The 20494-nt window shown below is 43.9% G+C and overlaps 1 protein-coding gene across 1 annotated transcript in view; it reads left to right on the top strand.

Moving 5' to 3' along the window:
• pou2f2b (POU class 2 homeobox 2b) overlaps positions 1-15440 on the top strand; it is a gene marked incomplete at both ends in the record, with an annotated part of 47398 nt that extends 31958 nt beyond the window's left edge. Inside the window, 8 exons of the mRNA XM_084444134.1 lie at positions 40-189; positions 455-596; positions 799-947; positions 1168-1365; positions 2566-2762; positions 13721-13789; positions 14332-14405; positions 15112-15440. Of these exons, the coding sequence (XP_084300260.1) occupies positions 40-189; positions 455-596; positions 799-947; positions 1168-1365; positions 2566-2762; positions 13721-13789; positions 14332-14405; positions 15112-15440 (1308 nt within the window). The remainder of the gene's footprint in view (positions 1-39; positions 190-454; positions 597-798; positions 948-1167; positions 1366-2565; positions 2763-13720; positions 13790-14331; positions 14406-15111) is intronic.
• Between the last annotated feature and the right edge of the window lie 5054 nt (positions 15441-20494).

The following is a 20494-nucleotide window of genomic DNA, read 5'->3' on the forward strand; positions in this document are numbered from 1 at the left end:
CCCCCTCCCCCACCCCCACCCCCACCCCCTCCTCTGTAGAGAGATAAGTGTGTGGATGTCAGCGGTGGCAGGGGTGTGACCCCCATGACCTCGGTGACCTCGCACCCTGAAGAGCCCAGTGACCTGGAGGAGCTGGAGCAGTTTGCCCGCACCTTCAAACAGAGGCGCATCAAACTGGGCTTCACACAGGTGCGTGTGTCTGTGTGTGTGTGTGTGTGTGTGTGTGTGTGTGTGTGTGTGTGTGTGTGTGTGTGTGCGTGTGTCTGTGTGTGTGTGTGTGTGTGTGTGTGTGAGCCAGATACTGTAGAGAGAGTCAATGGATCTGAGCTAAATGTGACCTCCTCCCCCCTTCTCTCCCTCTTCCTCTCTCTCTCTCTCTCTCTCTCTCTCCCCTTCTCTAATTCTTCCCCCCTCCCCCCTTCTCTCTCTCTCTCTCTCTCTCTCTCTCTCTCAGGGTGATGTGGGCCTGGCTATGGGGAAGCTTTACGGTAATGACTTCAGCCAGACCACCATCTCTCGTTTCGAGGCCCTCAACCTGAGCTTTAAGAACATGTGCAAGCTGAAGCCCCTCCTGGAGAAGTGGCTCAACGATGCAGGTAGTGTACAGTGAGAGAGCCGTATAAATATATACGGTATATGTGCCGACCCTTCTATCCAGTCCATGTTTAGGCCACGTTTAGAGTCCATATTACTCACAGCACAGTTCCCCGTCTCTAATAATGCGTGTTTATCTTTGCGTGCGTGCGTGCATGCGTGCGTGTGTGTGTGTATGTGTGTGTGTGTCTGTCTCCCCCACAGAGATCATGTCCATAGACAGCACCCTGCCCAGCCCCAGTTCCATGTCCTCCTCCTCGCTGAGCTTCGAAGGCCTTCCGGGGCGTCGCAGGAAGAAGAGGACCAGCATCGAGACCAACGTCCGCGTGGCCCTGGAGCGCGCCTTCATCACGGTCAGCTGTGTGTGTGTGTGTGTGTGTGTGTGTGTGTGTGTGTGTGTGTGTGTGTGTGTGTGTCAGACCGACGTGTATGAGTGCATGTGTGCGCTCGCGGGTGTGTGTGCATGCGTGTGTCAGACCGACGTGTATGAGTGCGTGTGTGCGCTCGCGGGTGTGTGTGCATGCGCGTGTGATACTGACGTGTATGAGTGTGTGTGTTTGTGTGCCCCAGCAGAACCAGAAGCCTACATCAGAGGAGATCCTGATGATCGCCGAGCAGCTCAACATGGAGAAGGAGGTGATCCGCGTCTGGTTCTGCAACCGCCGGCAGAAGGAGAAACGCATCAACCCCAACAGCGCCACCCCTCCCCTGCCCAGCCAGGCCCCCGCTGCCCTGCCCACGCACAAGCCCCCCTGCTACAGCCCTCACATGGTACGACCTGCTGGGCCTACATACACTTTATATAGGCTTCCCTCAGCAGCACCAGACCCCCCCTGTTCAAATGGTATGGCTCAGTCTGTATGCTTTACCATAGGGGTCTCAAACTCGCGGCCCGCGGGCCATTTGCGGCCCACCACACCACTCCAACCGGCCCGCGACATGATGTCAGAAATATAATGTACAGTAATCTGGCTCGCTAAATAATGTATTGTAATCGCCGCCAGCAGGCAGGCCTACAATGCGAAATTCAAGTCGCTCAAACGTGGGGCTATGAACGGAATGCAGCTCGCCACCGAGAGGCTGTTTTCATGGTTAACTAACGTTAAGAACACAGACAGTTTCAAGAAAGATGGACATTGCAGTATTTTTTGTGGTGTTCAATGGAAATGCTACCTGCCTGATATGCAAGAACAAAGTCGCCGTTCTAAAGGAATATAATGTCAAGAGCTATTCATTACTAAACATGGAGAACAGTCAGTGTCATAGGGAGACGAGAGGAAAACAAGCCACACAGCTGAGAGGGCTAACGCCTCAGCAGGCTTTCAAGATAAGTGTCTGGCAAGAAATAGAGCAGTAGCCTACAAATGTATTCAAGTGTTTGGTAAGAAATGGAAACAAACTTGAACTTTAATAAATGCAAGTACAGGTCCAGGGCAGGCTTACAGTAGTGATGCATCTTGCAGCTAAAACAGAATAAAGTACAAATGTAGGCTATTCAAGATAAAATAAAAGTAAGGAAAAATGATTTGCAGCACTAACTGTTAAAATATATTAAAATGAATGGAAACCGGTTTGAATTTGTATGGTGAAAATATTAGTTATGGAATAGTCTTGCAACATTTAGAGACTGAGTTGTGAGTCTAGTTATGGAAATGAAAAATGAAATTTTCAGAAATATTGCACTTTCTTATAGTTAGTAGTAGTTGAAGTTGACATTGAAGTGGCCCTCCTATGAGTTGACGATACCAGCAGTGGCCCCAAGCCAATTTGAGTTTGAGACCCCTGCTTTAACACCAGTCATTCAGGACTCTTCCACTTGTCTAATGCAGGGAGAGAGGGATGACATCAGATGAAAATATGCAATTTGAGATGTGCCCCATTTATCCACCTTTGTAATTTCATCTACCTACCTCTCTCTCTCTCTCTCTCTCTCTCTCTCTCTCTCTCTCTCTCTCTTTCTCTCTCTCCCAGATGTCCAGTCAGCTGTCCCAGGCTGTGACCAGTCTCAGCACAACAGTGACCACCATGTCATCAGTCTGCCCTCTGACCTCTAGTCTGAGCTCCGCCCACCCCTCCCTTAGCTCCGCCCCCTCCTCTGTGACTCCTCCCCCTCGCAGCACAGCCAGCCCAGCCACTCCCAGCCACAGCACACTGAATCTCAACACAGGGTGAGGATGGACAGACACGTGTGCACCAAGGTTATAATAGTTTTGCTTTTTTCATTAGTTTTTTATTTTAATATCGTTTTAACTTTTTGTTTTCAATTTCAGTTTAGTTTGTATTAGTTTTAAAGCAGGTTTGCTAGTTTAGTTTCGTATTTATTTTGAAAATGCACGGTTTTAGTTTAGTTTTTATTAGTTTCAGTATTAGTTTTTTTTCTTCTGCGCTAGCCTCTTGAGACCATCCTGATCTCACAAGCTCATCTTGTTTCACTCCGTGTGAAACAATCCATCTGGTGCACGTCAGGTTACTTCTGCGCAGGGACACAGCTAAAAAAAATGGAGGATAGATTTCATATCCACCCAAAATACTAGGCTTATGTATGAAATGAAAAAGACTAAAACTAAGGACATTTTCTCAATAATTTTAGTTTATTTTAGTTAGTTTTGTAAACACACAATACCGTTTTAGTTAGTTATCATTTTTTTGTAAAGTCTAAAATAAAATCTTTTTATTTTTATTTTAGTTAACTAAAATGTTTTTTCACACCTAGTTTTCGTTTTTTAGTTAGTTTTTGTTAACTATAATAACCTTGGTGTGCACACACACATGCAAACACACACACGCACACACACTTACACACAGAGGCACATGAAAACACAAGCACATACACTTGTAGAGACACAAACTAAGACACAAACACACACAGAGGCACATGAACACACACAAGCACATACACAGACAAAGACACGAACACATACACATTGAAACACAAACTAAGACACACACACACACACACAGGCACATGAACACATACAAGCACACACACAGAAGCGAATGAAAAAATTAAGAAACACACAGAGAGGCATGTGAATACACACAAGCACAGACATACACTACACAAAGTACACACACACTAAATAAAGTACGTACAAATATATCTAAACATATCAACCTGGACGCCACCATCTTCGCTTCACCTGCAGTTTGTAGTTATTGGTTAACACAGACATTTGACACACACACGCACACATACAGTACACACACACACACACACACACACACACACACACACACACACAATGATCCCCCAACCTATTGTTGGGTGACACTATGGGGTGTGAAAAGTGCCCTTTGGTTGCTTGTTCAAGCTTACTTACAACGTGTATGTATGTGTGTGTGTATGTGTGTATGTATATACATACACACACACATACAGACATACACACACGTTCGTGTGAACAAGCAGAGCTCACTGCAAAACATGCGCACATGCGCGGTAGTTCGCTCGCGCTTTAAATGAATGGGGGAGCTCACGTGACCGAATGACTGTTTGCGTTGTGAGTTGTGAGCTCAGTGGCGCGTGTATGTATGTGTGTGTGTGTGTGTGTGTGTATGTATGAGATCGAACATAGCCTACATACATACACACACACACACATACACACATACACGTTCGTTCCAACCAGCGCAGCTGTATGTGAAACCGCTTGCGCATACACGCGCGGTAGCCACCGCACTTCCGCGTGACGTCACCGAATGCTCTGCCGCTGTTTAGAGAACAGCGTGTATGTGTGTATGTATGTGTGTGTGTGTGTGTGTGTGTGTGTATGTATGTCTGTGTGTGTGTGTGTGTCTGTTTCGACTCGCTTAATGAAGGACTTCGATACATCGCTTCAGAGAATGAAGACGACTATGGTAAATATAGCACTAAAAATATGAATATCTGCGTGGTTAGATGTATCGGCTTTTACTGCAAGCTAGCTAGCTTCCCAGCTAACGTTACATCATTGCCTAGGCTAGCGAAGTGTCTACCAAGACTGGGTAACGTGAGATGGTCACGTTATGCGAATTCAACTCAGTATATTATGTAGCTGTATCTAGCTAGCTCCATTACTCTACAGTTTGGCTAGAGAAATTTGGCTAAAATCACGTCACAACTGTATTCCCTGTGCAGTAACGTTACTCATTCAGCACCTGCCTCCATTATTAATGTTATAGTGTATGCCTGTGATCAGAGGGGAGCGCGTTATTCCCTCTAGCCTTAATGGTTTGTAAATGTTATAAAGTGTCTATTGCAATATTGAGGTACATTATTATTTTCCATATGCTGTATTCGAGAGTAGAGGTTTTGTAACTATCTCCCATTTACATTACATTATTTTACATTTACATTAGCCATATACATGTGCATGAACGCTCTGCAGCAATGACTTGGGTGCTATTATCACAGTGCTTGTTGGGTCCAACTACAGATTGTTTTTGATGTTATAGATGGACTGTGTACCAGCCTTCAGATTTGACTCCAACAACCTCATGGGTCATGGCTCAGGGAAGTACTATTCAGCTGCAGCGGTGGAGAAGTGATGCCCCTAAGGGAACCAGCCCAGAGGAGGAAGGAGAATTGCAGTTTGTTTTCTGTCGTGGAGGTGTCCCGAGTTGCCAGATGAACGTCCAGCTCTACCTGCTGGGAGGAGCTGAGTTGGAGTGAGGACCGAGGGAGGCGATAGGCAGCTAGTAGCCAGGACCTTGACACCATCAGCCAGCTTTACACAGACTGATGCATTACAATAGTAGAGATTGTAGAACATGTCATTTCTTATCATTTGTTTATGTCAAAGACATCTTAACACTATGTCACATAGTATTATAACGCTTAGTAATGAAGGAAGGTACCCACGATCACACTGTAGCATTTCAACGACTGGTTTGCCAGAAAAATACAATTATGTATCCAAGTCCATCACAACAAACAACACAGCTTGGATAATGTGTGCCATGTATGCAGAGCTAGTGTAGCTGACATCATTGCGATGTGGTATAAAGACAACACTGCCACAACTTGTTGCTGAATTTGTATTGCAGGCAGGGGTCACTAGTCATCACTGGAGCTGACATCTAAAAAGTTTTGGCAAACGTGTCTCTTGCTCACAAATCTACTTGGATCCTCACTGTTACATGGTAGTTAAAAAAGCAAACACATTTGTCAGTAAACAAGTTGTCTCTGTTTACGATTTGAAGAAACTAGACATCCAATCAGCAATGCAAGTTTTATTAAGAATTATGCATACAGGAGGTATGTTCCAGTCGTAATTGATTTCTATGCAGATTGTCCAGACTGGTCTGTGGAGAGAAACAGAGTGTCAGCTTGCTAGATAGTGATTCATGTCTGAAGAGGCTACCTGGGAGTGGTTGAATGGCCTTACATCTCACCTGAGTGTTCAGCCATATATGCCTGGAGCATGCTCAAAGCCTCCAGGTATATGTCTACTCCGTAGACTTAGCTCGTCCGGAAGGGGTCGATGTTCGACTGCAGCAGGTTCTCGTAGGTCACCGATAGCGCTGGGGGAAGAGCTGGAACCTCCACACGTTCCCGTGCATCAGGGGATGGAGCTGGCCCATTCCAGTCGATTCCGTAAATGGGGTAATCCATCTAATCCAAAACAATTACCGAGAAATTATAATTAGGGCGCTCCTTGTAGACATGTCCTACCCTTTAGAAAAAATGTCTAAAACATGCGTCTTGAAATGGGGATGCAAATCCCCACCAGTACATCTGACATCACTTTACATCTGACAACAGAAGAAGTTGTGTAGGCATTTTATGAACTATTTTTGCATGGCCACTCTTACCTCATCGGGTATCTGCTCCATATTGAGAAGCTGTCCAGCCACCCACAGCTGCTGGGGGGATCTGTTTCCCTCGGAAGACAGCGGATGTCTGTCCCACATTTGGCTGAACAGACGAAGATGCCAGTTCAGCCTTGGAAGCATCACGAAATGTAGGCAAAAGAGATGGGCGTCCTGGTCACGATCCATGGCTCCAATCTCCTCCAGGTGGCGGAAGGCAGCATAATAGTTGCCGACCACCACGCACCACAAGTCTCGCCACAGGCGTTCTATTCTCTGATTGTGGACAGACTTGCCAGTTATGACGCACCTTCGGTCTGAGTTGGGAGGAGAAGGGAGGGGTGGTGGAATATTAGTGTTTTACGGCACACTACGCAGTTGTGTCAATCAGTGGGGTACAAAGCAAATGTACTATCCATTTTTTTACTGACATGTTTAGTTTGCCAAGTGTTGCTGCAAAACATGATCATTTTGTGATGATGATTCAAAAACAGAAGGCAATATTTACCAGGTCCACGTTGTGGATGCCCCAGCATGTACCTCGCCACATCGACATTCTCTCCCCCTTTGTCAGTGCGAACACATGCAGGCAACCCATGGGCATCCACAGCTTCAATGAAGCACTCCAGAACGGTGGATGCCCTGTTGTTGTTGCTGGCCCTCAGGAACATGATCTTCCGGCTAAATCCATCAATCCCCCCATGTATTACAATTCTCCAGCTGTGAATTGACAAAAAAAATAAAAAAAACGTTAATGGATGCAATTTAAACTGAGAAAACTACAGCCCATCATAGCCATGTATTTTTTTCACCAATACAAAAGTTTCACCATGTTCATTCATCATGAGAGAAAAGGATGGCAGGGCCCTTGATCTTCAAGATGAAAGCGCTTTCATTATTTTGTCTCAAGATTCACTCCAGTAATTCACCCCTGCCTCTGTGCCTATTGTACCTAATGAGGTACAATCCATGACTCCATAGTCTCAGACGGACTAAGACAGCTTAAGCAATCCGACTTAAACCTACTCCTGGCATGCATGTAAGGCTAGTCTACTCAACAAGGTCCAATGTTTTTATAAGGGAAAGGCAGTGATGTTATATGCTCATGTTTCAGCTTGACATGTGTCCCCAAGACCCATTAGTAATAACTTTAAATGTATAATAAATATATTTTAATTCGCCAAGATGGCTCTTTTGTGTCAAGTTTTTTTTGTGGAAAAAAAATTCACTGTATTGTGTCATTTTTAAGTCATGTGAAATCAGAGGACTTGAAAGGGAATTCATGCAAAATTGTTCAAATCTGATATTGGCATCTTACTGGATTAATTTATGGTATCCATCGAGATGCCAGAGGGACAGAGGGGCTGGTACGGAGTATGGTCGTCTTGGGGTGGTATGTATTTGAAGACCACGCAGCACAGTCCCAACCGGATCTACTGCTCTGAGTGCCTCCCTTATTCGCTGCTGCTGCACCCTAAAAACAAATGGAAAGGTGTTCAACAGCACATGGTCAGTGAAGTAAATAATAAGATAATAATTTGTCTAGGCGGCTCAATTAGAAGAATTCACTATACAATCACTCACCTGTGACCAATGGATATGAGGTAACCGCTGACAATCTTGGAGCCATCGGTATCGGCATCTGTTGACTTCAAAAGAATCAGAAATAATAGGAGGTTAATGTTACAGTTTTGATTACAAACAAGGACTGGGGTGTTGTACCGTCTCTAATTCAAGTTACTACAGACAAATATATTGTTGCAATGAAAGCCTTTTGTATGGGATGGGGGTGGTCAGGGTTTCCCCTACAAAAACGAACCAAACAACTGGTCGCTCTAAAAGCTATAATGTGGGTTTGATACCTTTTGAAATGGAATCTGAGTTAAATACAACAGATTGAAAGAGAAGGGCCATGTCCACCCATTGTAACTCACCCAGCCATTGCTAGCGTCGCAGTCCAATAGCAGACACCGTAGAAGTCACTCACTTGAAGCCTGTCCTTGGTGGTGTGTTACAGACCCTAGGAATGAGTAACCATAACCAGTTAGAAAGTTGTAGGCCCACAATCATCAAACAGCCCATAATCATATTAATACACAACATTTTGTCACATGACATGGAAGAGTTGGCTGTTCTGAGCTGTTGTTTGTTTAGTTTGGGTCAAATGTCAATCACATTTACTGTATGCTGCACATTCATTTTACTTCCCTCAACACAGATGGTGTTTAGTCGGGGTTTTCAAATACTGTAGTGGTATATGATTTAGGTTGTAAACTGTCAGCCCAGTAGAGGGCGCTCCTACGCTGTCCTTCGTGCCAGCGGCAAGTCACTAGTCTGCTTACAGGAAGCGAATTTGCGAAAGGCATGGATGTATTAATACAACTGGATACAGCCACTCCTTTCACTGACCGCTATCAAAAGTGAAGGCCTATTGAACCGCGCTATCTTGGCAAATTTGACGCGCGAGGAAATTTGCCAAGATGGCGCGGCTCAACAGGCCTTCACTTTTGAGTTCGAACCCTGGGGGCTTGCCGAAACGGCGAGCCCCCAGGCGAGGTTGAGTTAACCAATCAGAGATTAGGGCGGATCATTCCCCTACGTTTCGCTAATTCGCTTACAGGAAGGCCGCAGCCCATATGTTAGCCTAGACTAGCCTAGCCAACTAACTCGCGAACTTTTTGGGTATACTCGTTTTAAACAAAACGTCCATAACGCATTGATACAAACACAAAGAAAATTAAACCAAGACAGCCAAATGGTTATCATATTTTACATCCTTACTGATGAAAATGACTTTAAGTATAGGTTATAGCCACGTCCCTGGGCGCCGCCATCTTGTGTCGCATGCATTGTGGGGGAGCTCGCTAGCAAACACTACAACAGCGCCGTGTGAATATGTGTCAATGACGAATGTACTTTGAATAAAGCACAATCTTTATAATCCAGTCCACAAACTTTGCCAACTTCAACACATAATAAAATGGAAGCGATTATACAGACTAGGATAGTTATCGATGATATTAGCGCTAGCTAACTTAACTTAGAGTCGCTGTGCACACAGCGGTGTGTAACATTAGCTAGCCTAAAAGACAAGTCGTGAAAATGATCTTGTATTACATCGACATTAACGTTCAATCGCATCTTACCTTATGCTTTTGGAGTGTATTCTTACTGCGGCAAGTCGTTCCAAACAAGATACTTGACAAACATCCGAGGTTCGAGTCAGACGCGAGGTGAAGAGGTTAAGTGGTGGAAAAACAAACCTTGTTACCGCCCACTTCCGGCCAATTACAACCTTTCAGGGGTGGAACCACCAAACAAAAGACGTTTAGTGTTTACTGTAGGCCTACAATATAGTACCAGGGTGTTTTTATAATTCATTCTTGGAAGAGCCAGCCCTTGACCGTACTGCATAGATGCATCCTAGAAACAACTTATGTATAATTCTGAAAAACAACAAGCCTCTATTACTTAGCATGTAGAGGCAAAAAGATGTGGCTGGACCCTCACAGACAGGGATTTCTGTGGAGGTTTTGGATCAATTGGTCCATATGCTAAAACAGGAAAACACCGAGTTAACAGTATACCAATTAAAGCAAATTGGGCCCAAAGGGATTAAAAGAAGCAAAACTGGGAATAATATAGATTATTCAAATAACCTTAATTCATTCAATTACTATAAGCATTGTAATTTGCATTTTGAGGAACAGGATGATAGTCTAATAAATCAACATTAAAGATTTGAAAATTGAATAAAAATATGAGTGTTTTTACTTGGTTCTCCGCATCACCCAGAGCCTGCACGAAGCTGCAGGTAGACTAATAAAACACAAGCCAGTGCATAGTAGGGATGGGAATTTCGACTAATTTTAAAACCGAGTAACCTAACCTGATCCTACTCGAGTTACCGATTACTCAAAAAAAAGATTACTCAAAAAAAGATACCGTCCAGACAGAGCGCATTGAACCCCGGCCCCCTCGGAGGGGAAAACGTTTTTTTCCGCCGTTATTACCGTGGCGGTGCTTTCATGTCTCGTCCATGCCCTTGCAAATAAACATATTTAAAAGCTGATGTGTGGTTGGATGCATTACTTATCAGATTGAATAACCCACAGGTTTTCATGAAGCTATCGGAATCGAAAAACGCAGCCTTTTAATTTGGATGCACTGCCCAGCTCATAGCCTATTAAGCCTATCGTTAGGCTACACTGAAAACTCTAAGCCTACAATATGCAACTAATATAAATTAAGTATTAAACCAAGCCTTTACTGCCGATGCCGGATAACAAGTGAATTAATTTTTAGCGTTATCTAAAAAGCACCGCGGCACTCACTGCCTATTTCCAATTTATTGGACAATAATGGATGTTTCGGCGTCAAGCCTTCATTAGAGAAATGTCCATGCAAAACTAAATAGATTTATTGAACAACAGGCCTATTCATTCAATATTTCTTTATAGGCTGGAAAACGAGTAGGCTATACGCGCATGGACCTGTGCCGGAGCGCTCTTAAAAAGACTCCAGTACAGCGCTTTTCTCCAGGCAGCCGCCAACGCTCTATCCTCTTTGGTAACAATTGAAAAAGGGCACAGGCGCTCAGAAATGCGCGCTTTCACGGCAAAACATGCCATATTGTATAGCCTTTAGATTAACCGAGTAGTGTTTATTTTCCGACTAGCAGATTGCCTACTCGGGTACTCGAGAAATCGGTTAACCGTGCACATCCCTAGTGCATAGCCTACAGTCTATGACTAAATGCACAAGGCAAAATATGGCTCAAGCAGCTGTCATTCTGCAAAATTTCATATGATATCGGGGAAAGCCAAAGAGGGTTTTGTCGGTTTGTAAAAAGTCTTCTTAAGAATCTCTCGCTGTTCGCGCACAGCAGATTATTGTTTAATTCGCACACTGAAGATCCATATAGAATCTTAACGTCCATAGGCCTATACCTTTTTCCAAGTGAATTGATCGGTCAGCGGGCAGTGCTTCATACATTTTGATCCATAATCTGGAATTTAACCTGCCCCAGAGCAGGTTAGCTCGGCAGCATAAATTACCACAGTGATATAGCACGGTGAAAAGTGAACCACCTTCGTAATACGGATAAACCAATCTTGAACCTGAAGTTATCGCTCTAACACTGTACTGTTTCGTAGTATAGGGCTCAGGATTAAAGAATCTAGATTTGAACTGAGGTCTTTGGAAATATTGACCGGGATCATACCACTTGTATTTTGACCCCTCACCATTATTTTTTTATTTATTTTGATATTCTTCAATTTGCCTTCAGCACGAGATTATGTTTTAGCACTTGTTTTAGACAAAAGATGCATTTGAGAATTCACTATAAAAGCAATTAAAGTTGCTTTGGATAAAAGTGTCAGCTAAATGACTAATGAAATGCCTATGTTGTTCAAAGTAATAGAATTTGGAAATGAAAGTCAGTTTCCATAATGATTCATATCCAGCTGCATTATGGAATAGGCTACATATAAAGCCAGAATTGCATGATTTGAGCAGGTCATAACCATCAGTCTGTTCTAACTATTGCTTAAGTTATTTTGTTAAGCACGTGTGTCATGTATTATTCTCCCTGAAAAAAAGTCACACACAAAGTTTTGTCACCACACACACACATTTTTTTTATCATGATGATAATTAGTAAAATTATTTTGCGTTACATATAACTGGGAATTGGTTGGGTCTAGTGATCAGTAGGAATATCTATATGTGATGAAGGTGCGTGAGGGAGTGAAGCCACGGTCAGTATTTGTGCTTTGTGTAGGCCTAATATTAAAATGTATTTTGTTTGATTTTGTACGGCATCTTTTATGATGAGAATTAATGTAGCCTAGGCTTTCTTTTGTTATCTGACATTCCAGGTTGCACAATCTGTTCAGTTTTCCAGTAAAGTTAAGAAAACTAATTGAATGGTGCCAGTATCCCTCTGTCCAGCCTGACGGTCGGCATAGTATACCGTGCCATGTGTCCTACATCTCTCTACATCCACCTTGAATCCATGCTTGATCCACCCTTGCAGTATCAGGATAATCCACCTTGGACTTTTTAAATAACCCAAAACAGCATTTCATCAGGGTTCTGGGTATAGGCCTACCATATCCCAACTTTACAACTGTAGGATCAGGATCAAACGTCCTGGTTTTAAATACCCAATTTTGAGATTTAATCCTATCCAGACCATTCTGATCCAGATTAAATATTTTGATTTATGTTCAAAAACGTTGACTTCTGGTTATGGCCGAAGATCAATGGTTGTTCAACGTTAAATGTTGAAAGGATGTCATAGAATTAACATTGTAGGCTATTAGTGGTTTCATCAACATTTCAACATTGATTCAATATTCAATATTCAATTCCCCCTAACAATATTTCAATGTTGCTTAACTCCTAATTTGCTATCTGGAACATATCTTTATTTGAACACTTTTTAGGCCTGTCATGAATAGGCCTGCGCCTAACCTATAACTTAAAAATATATATAAAAAAATAAAAATCTAAAAGAAAAAAAATAAAATAATAATAATAATAATACATGAAACATGAAAAGAAAATATTATTATTGGAGACATTTTAGTATTGTTTATTTTAATTGGCCTACAATAATGCTCAATCGGGAGGGCTGTGTTCACACCGGGCGCGGCGAGAAAATTCGCGCCGCGGGATCAATGAACTTTTGCGAATGTCGCCCGCGTCTGACTCTCTCATCAGGAACACACACACTGATTATGGGGATTAGGGGACACACACACACACACACACACACACATACATACACACATACACGCTGTTCTCTAAACAGCGGCAGAGCATTCGGTGACGTCACGCGGAAGTGCGGTGGCTACCGCGCGTGTATGCGCAAGCGGTTTCACATACAGCTGCGCTGGTTGGAACGAACGTGTATGTGTGTATGTGTGTGTGTGTGTATGTATGTAGGCTATGTTCGATCTCATACATACACACACACACACACATACATACACGCGCCACTGAGCTCACAACTCACAACGCAAACAGTCATTCGGTCACGTGAGCTCCCCCATTCATTTAAAGCGCGAGCGAACTACCGCGCATGTGCGCATGTTTTGCAGTGAGCTCTGCTTGTTCACACGAACGTGTGTGTATGTCTGTATGTGTGTGTGTATGTATATACATACACACATACACACACACATACATACACGTTGTAAGTAAGCTTGAACAAGCAACCAAAGGGCACTTTTCACACCCCATATGACACTGCTCCCAGTATAGCAGTGCTTTCTAACCCTGTGTGTGTTCGTGTGTGTGTGTGTGTGTGTGGTTCTTGTGTTCACAGCTTATGGCGTATGGGTAAAAAGAATGGTGACGTATCTAACTACATCACCGATTTTGCTGCAAACTTGAGGTGAATACGAAAAAGACAAACACACACACGTTATCCACATGCTTCATTTACACATACCGTACATTGATACACTATACATATTCATACTGTACATACCGGTACTCTAATGATGTACATTTTCACACCATCACGCACACACATGCGTGCGCACGCGCACACACACACACACACACACACACACACACACACACACACACACACACACACACACACAGAGTACTGTTTATTGCTCTGCAAACACCAACCGTCCAGGACGTTTGTGAATGAATTTCTTAACTGTGTATCTGACTGTGATTCCAGCTGCAGTCTGTTGGTCTGCATGGCTGCAGCCGGCCATGACTCTCTGCCTATCCCTGTCCAACCTGCGTCTTTCTGACTACTTCTCCTCTGTGTGAATGTTTCCTCCTGTCTGTGTGTGTGTGTGTGTGTGTGTGTGTGTGTTTACATATTTAAATGTGCATGGGACATGGTTGTGTGTATGTACGTGTGTGTGTGTGTGTGTGTGTGTGCGCGCGCACGCCTGTGTGTATGTGATACAACAGGAACACTGTGATGGGAGTTAACACAGGGATGAACCAAGCTCTCCTCGGCAACAACCCACTGGCTACTATACAAGGTGTGTGAGAGAGGAAGAGAGAGAGAAGAAGAGAGAGAGAGGAAGAGAGAGAGAGGGAGAGAGAGAGAGGAAGAGAGAGAAATGGATACTGTAGGTACAGTAGAAGAATAGTAATGAAGCAGGTGGACGACAGACAGGAACAAACTACCAAGTGGCAGGAAAATTCAAACAGGAAAGAAACAGAATCAGAATTAATTATTTATTTAATTAAGTTTTTCAACATACTAGGAATTTGCTTTCGGTCGTGATACATAACATGGTGACAACATTTGACAGGGTGCAGGGATGAGGCAGGACAGTGCAAAGAGTACAAAAGAACATAGAAAAAAGCTCAGAAATAAATGGCTTGACTGCATAACAGTAGCCTGCATACAGTAGCAACGAGACCTACGGTTAACTATAAAGAACAGGAAAAAAAACAAATTATGTCATCTGAGTTGTTCTGTGTTCCATCACTCCACACTTCAATGTTCATTCCATCCCCATCCAGAAATGTGTGTGTGTGTGTGTGTGTGTTCTTTTTTTATGCTTTCATCCCTCATTCATCTACTGTACCTCAATTCATCCACACGTCAAACCTGGTGGTGAGTGTCATGCTCTTAACTAATACTCTTAACCCGGCTCTTAACCCTTCTCTCTCTCTCTCTCTCTCTCTCTCTCTCTCTCTCTCTCTCTCTCTCTCTCTTTCTCTCACTCTTTCTCACAGCCTTAGCAGCCAGTGGTGGCCAGCTGCCCCTTTCCAGTCTTGAGGGGGGCAGCAAGGTGCTGATGGGGGGCTCCGGAAGCCATGGAGGGGGTTTGCCCTCCTCTCTCTTCCTCAACCACCCCGCCCTCCTACACATGAGCCAGAATCATGGCGCTGGATTGATCAGCGCAGCCGTAGCTAAGGCCTCCCAGTCCTCCCCCTTCCCTTCTGCCAGCAGCATCAGCCCCACCCCCTGCTCCCCCTCCCCCTGCTCAAGCCCCGCCTCTTCCTGCTCCTCAAGCGAAATGGCACACAGCCCGCCCTCTCTGGGAGGGGCTAAGATCGAGTGACAACGCCAAGGGCCAATCAGAGAGGAGGAAGAAGGAGGAAACAGGAACCTCGTCTTTCAACCAAAGCTATCTCTTTCTCTCTCAAGCCCTTCTTCCAGGTTTTTTTTTCCGATCACTCTCTCTCTCTCTCCCGGTCTTTCAATGCCAAAAAACACACAGAATGAAAGAGAGGAGAGAGGGAGGGAGAGAAGTGAAATAGGGAGAAGGGGGGAAGGGGAAGATTGAAACCAAAAATCTTTATCTATCCAAACAGACGAAGAGGAGTGTGGGAGCGATATCGATGAGGCATCTCTCCCTCCTTTATCTCTCTGGAAACAAACCAATGACAAATAAGAGAGGGCGGAGTTGTGTGTCGAATCGTCGAAACCAAAAATGATAAAAGCTAAACTTTTACTATGTATTTATGGAATGGCGGCAAGGACAAACAGGAAAGAGCGGAGGACTGTTGTTTTTTTTTTGAAAGGCTGTGGGTCTGGAGGAGAAGGGAGGATGATTTTAAACCAAATATTTACCTGAGGAGGAGGAGAACGAACATACAATGTCAAAAAAAAAACAAAAAAAAACAACAACAACCATACCAAAATCCCGAATACCAAAAACCAAAAATACGGAGAGAAAAGCTTTATCCAAAGGACGTGTACATACTGAGCCTGTCCAGGACCAGACCTCTGCTACAGCAACACACACACACACACACACACACAAACGCACCTGACATCCACAACCGATCACATCCTGCCACCCCAACCCCATCTGTCATCTACTCATCATGTCTGTCTCTGTCTAGCTGTCTCTCTGTCAATCACATCGTTTCACTCTGGACATTTTGATTGTTGTTAATGATTGTCACTGAATGGACGGGGCTCTTGTGAACTGAGGGATGTGTATTGTAACCCTACCTCTGTCTTCTACAGTGTCTTACGTTCTCTCTCTCCATTCCTTCCTTCAGTAGCCTCTCTCATTCAGCACCTGCTTTTTATACTGGGTTTTTCCTTAGTTGTGCTACTGTACGATTTTGTCCCAATTTATTGATGTGCTTTGTTTGGTCAGAATGTGTCATCGTCATCATCACCATTAACATCAGTACAGGCATCCATGGTATTACGTTATGTGTAATGTAGTTCTCTGTGACTAGAAAACACGGGTTGAGACAATAACGATCAAGAGAGGAGGCCCAAGGGTCGTTCCAAATTTCGACAGAGCCTCTCTCTTGACCCCCCCAAAATATGACCCCCCAAAAATGACCCCATGGCTAAATGAACACCCCTACTCAATGTAATGTTCATTATGAGTAGCCACCGGTTCTGAAATGTATGAAATAGGGCTCATGTCTGGAGCTTTCAAGTCATAATGTTTGGAAACGAAAAAAGTAAATAAGTCAATAAATGTGGGTTTAGTCACAGAAGGGTGTCATCCTTTTCTTGTCACTCAGCAGAGCACCCCTGACAGCCGTCTAGACGAGCGGAGAAACAGATATTGCAGCCTGTTTACAGACAGAGGCTACTTACAGTACATGCCGTTTCATCACCACCCCATCAGTCCCATTTCACTGTTATCCCCCCCCCCCCCACACACACACACACACGTCAAACACACACATACACACCTACTCACTCCAACCATTAGCTCATGTTGGAAACCAAAGCGTTCGTTAGGTGAGACTCGTATGAGAGTGAGAAAGAGAGAGAGACAGAGAGAGAGTCAGGCAGCCATGACATGAGAACACACTGGAGTTCAATACCCAAGCGAACCCTGCCACAGCACCCCTACCCCCCCCCCCCCCCACCCCCTGCCCGCCTTCCCCCACTGACCGCCTCTGTCCACCCCCCCCTTCTGATGCCCGCCAGGGAAGCTTTAAAGGGACACAGTCCGCCCCCCCAGACTAGGGGAGGGGGGCAATGCCTGGGGGGGAGGGGGAACGGACATACGGAGAGTTAGGTGTGGGCAGGTGCCACATTTTTGTAAGAGGATACCAAAAATACCAAAACCAAACCAAGGAACGACAGAAGCAAACCAAAAAGAAACCCCAACCAAATATGGATGGAGGGAGGAGGGAGGAGGACAAAATGCCGGTTTCTACAGAGTGTAGCCCAAGCATCTCTCAGTCTGTCTGGTTGTCTGTCCTTTGGCTTCAAACAAGCAGGGCTTACGTGACCTGCTAGAAACTGGGGAGCACAGGCCGACAGAGGAATGGACAGACAGAAGGGCAGATTCCTCTCCCCGGGACCGTTCACGCCAAACTCACCTCTCTGGTCCTGGACAAAGCAAACTCTAATGACCTCACTGAACTGATCTTCTGAAACTGTTTTTAATTTTCTGTTTGTTGGTTTTGATTGTTTTTTCTCTGCTGTCTCTCTTGATGCTGTTTTATGTACTGTACTTTAGTGCTTATACTCATTTGGAATAATGTACTCGCTTACTACAAGAGCTCCATATTTTTTTCGTAGTCGTGCTAGAGATTTTTATCAGGTGGTTGGAAAAATACTGTGAAAATTTAGCTTCCAGATTTTTATTAGATAAACAGACTGTCTTGGCAGAAAAAGACACAAAAAGCCAAAAAGAAGAGGTGAAAAGCAAAACCAAACCAAATACCATAACAAACCAAATCAAATCCCATAACAAACCAAACCAAATACCATAACAAACCAAACCAAACCAAAAAGGTAGAGTGGTGGTCAAAGTGATCGAACAGCCTTTCTTGCTTCTGCAACAAGGCTCAGAACTAGGATTGGGTCCATTTGTCTGAGGTATGTGTATGTGTGTGTGTGTGTGTGTGTGTGTGTGTGTGTGTGTGTGTGTGTGTGTGTGTGTGTGTGTGTGTGCGCGTGCATGCATGTGTCCGTGTGTGTGTGAGAGAGAGCATGTGGAATTTTGCAGGGCTTGCAAGAATGTCATACAGTATCTTGTATGTTTACCCTAGTGATCGCAAACCAAAAAACACCTCTAAACAATTCCACACCCAAACACACCCTACAGCCCTCAGCTGAACAGACAGCAGAGTTGGACTTATAGCATCCTAAGAGTACAGTATTTGGTTTGATATACACAAAAGTACAGTTGACACATGAGAATCGTTCATGAATCAAACTTAGATATGGAGCTTCTAGCCCAGAGGTGAAACCTTTTCTCCACAGAAACTCTTAGACGGAATGTATCTGTTAGTGCTTCTATAGATTTTGTAGAAAAAAGATCTATGTTCTACTGCTTACTTATCGCTAATGTATAAAAAAAAAAAAACGTACAAAAAAGACTGAGAAAAAGATCTTTAAAAATGTTGATGCTAATGACTTGATTTTAGACCAAAAATTTTAACTATCTCTCTTTGGATTTGTGTTATTTGTCAGATGATTTAGGCTATATTGTACTATTTATTCGGGTTAGAGTTGACTGATTCTATTCATTTAATCATTTCTTCTATTTATTTGCTTATTTATTTCTTTGTACATGGGATATATTTTTGTGATTTATATTTGTGGTTAAGGGGGGTTTGCCTTTGACCAGAAACCCTGCTGAAAGACTCAAATCTTCAAACCAAATCAAACCAGAGAAATGCAAACAGAGGTCCTTTAGGACCTCAGAGAAAATGGCCGACTGGCTGTTTGGCCATAGAGATCATCTCTGGAGACCCCTCTCCTCTTAAAGGGGAGGTAGGGACTCAAAGGAGGCAGGGGCAGCACTGTGTTAAAGGGGAGGACTTGACTCACCATAAGGAATAATAATATGAATGATATTTTCATTGAATGAATGAACTATCTTTATCATTATGTCTTATGGTAACCATAATATTCATAGGAATACAAACTTTGTGGTTCTAAATTTGATCAAATCAGTGTTCTCAGGTGATGTGTGCTGTCAGTGGTAACCTAAACAGATAGTTGTTGTTGTTGATTGTGATAAGGTGATGCGAACGTAGTGAGGTAGAGTCCTACCTGGATATGCCAGTAAACTCAGCGTTGATTTCCTGGCCACAGTCCTGCTCCTGTCCCCTCCCCCTTTATGGGGAAACACACTGAAAGCTTTAAACAGCTACACAACCAAAAACTGAAGGAATGAGAGATTGACACAGTTGAGAATGAGGGTTAAAGGGTTTTTATATGAGAGAGGGAGAGAGTGAGGGAGAGGACAGGTCCCATTAGTGATTGGGAATCTGAGGTGACCAGGGTTCTTACACCTTTCTCCTCTCCATCTCTCTCCCACTCTTTATTTATTATTTTCTTTTCTATTCAAAGGTTTGTCTTTTTTGTCTGTTCCTCATCTTCTGTCGGGTGGAGAAGAGAGATAGTTCATCATATACCTCATATTCTTTAATGATAAACCAAATAGATGAATGCTTTAAAAAAGCGGTGTTTAAGTAGGGATCGGGGTAGGGGCGAGGGGCAGGGGGGGGGGGTGCGTGTGTACAGAACAATATGTATGTCTGTGTGTGTGACTGTGAACAGACAGAGCAGAAATGACTGGCTCAGAACCAAGGTCATGGGGTCATTGTCCTAACTGGTCCACATGAACAGCGTTCAAGGAGGAGATCGTTACCCTGAACCACCACACTGGGCCCCCACTAGAATCAGCGGGTGACATTTTGGGGTCAGAACAATAGTATAATCTCTCTGTCAGCCTGTTGAGTTTGTGTCACAGTCCACACACACACCACTGTCCTTCCCGAGAAACAATCCCTGCTCTCTCTGTGTTGAGTTTCAAACACCCCCCCCTCCCTGTCCTACACCATGTCCAGGCAGAAGTTGCCCATATAAGGACAGGCCTGGCAATAGCCCAAGCCCAGTTCAGATATAACAGCCCAGACAGTTTTGAAGTCATTTTAGGATGGAATTTCATTGTTTTCTACCTGCTCCGTCCTATTTGGAAAATCAAATTGTAAAGCGGAAGACGATGAGTAGAATATTTTAAAACTAACATCTCGTCTCAGCTGGTATTTCTGAACCCGGAATAGAACTCCCCAAACTGTCACCTCGAGCAGTCTGACCAGCCTGAAGTGCATAAGGGATTCTAGGCCAGTCCTTTGGGGCATCTTTGACTCACTCCTAAACAAAAAGCTTTAT

Source organism: Borostomias antarcticus (assembly GCF_949987555.1).
Source record: "Borostomias antarcticus genome assembly, chromosome: 10".
Classification (NCBI taxonomy): Eukaryota; Metazoa; Chordata; class Actinopteri; order Stomiiformes; family Stomiidae; genus Borostomias; species Borostomias antarcticus.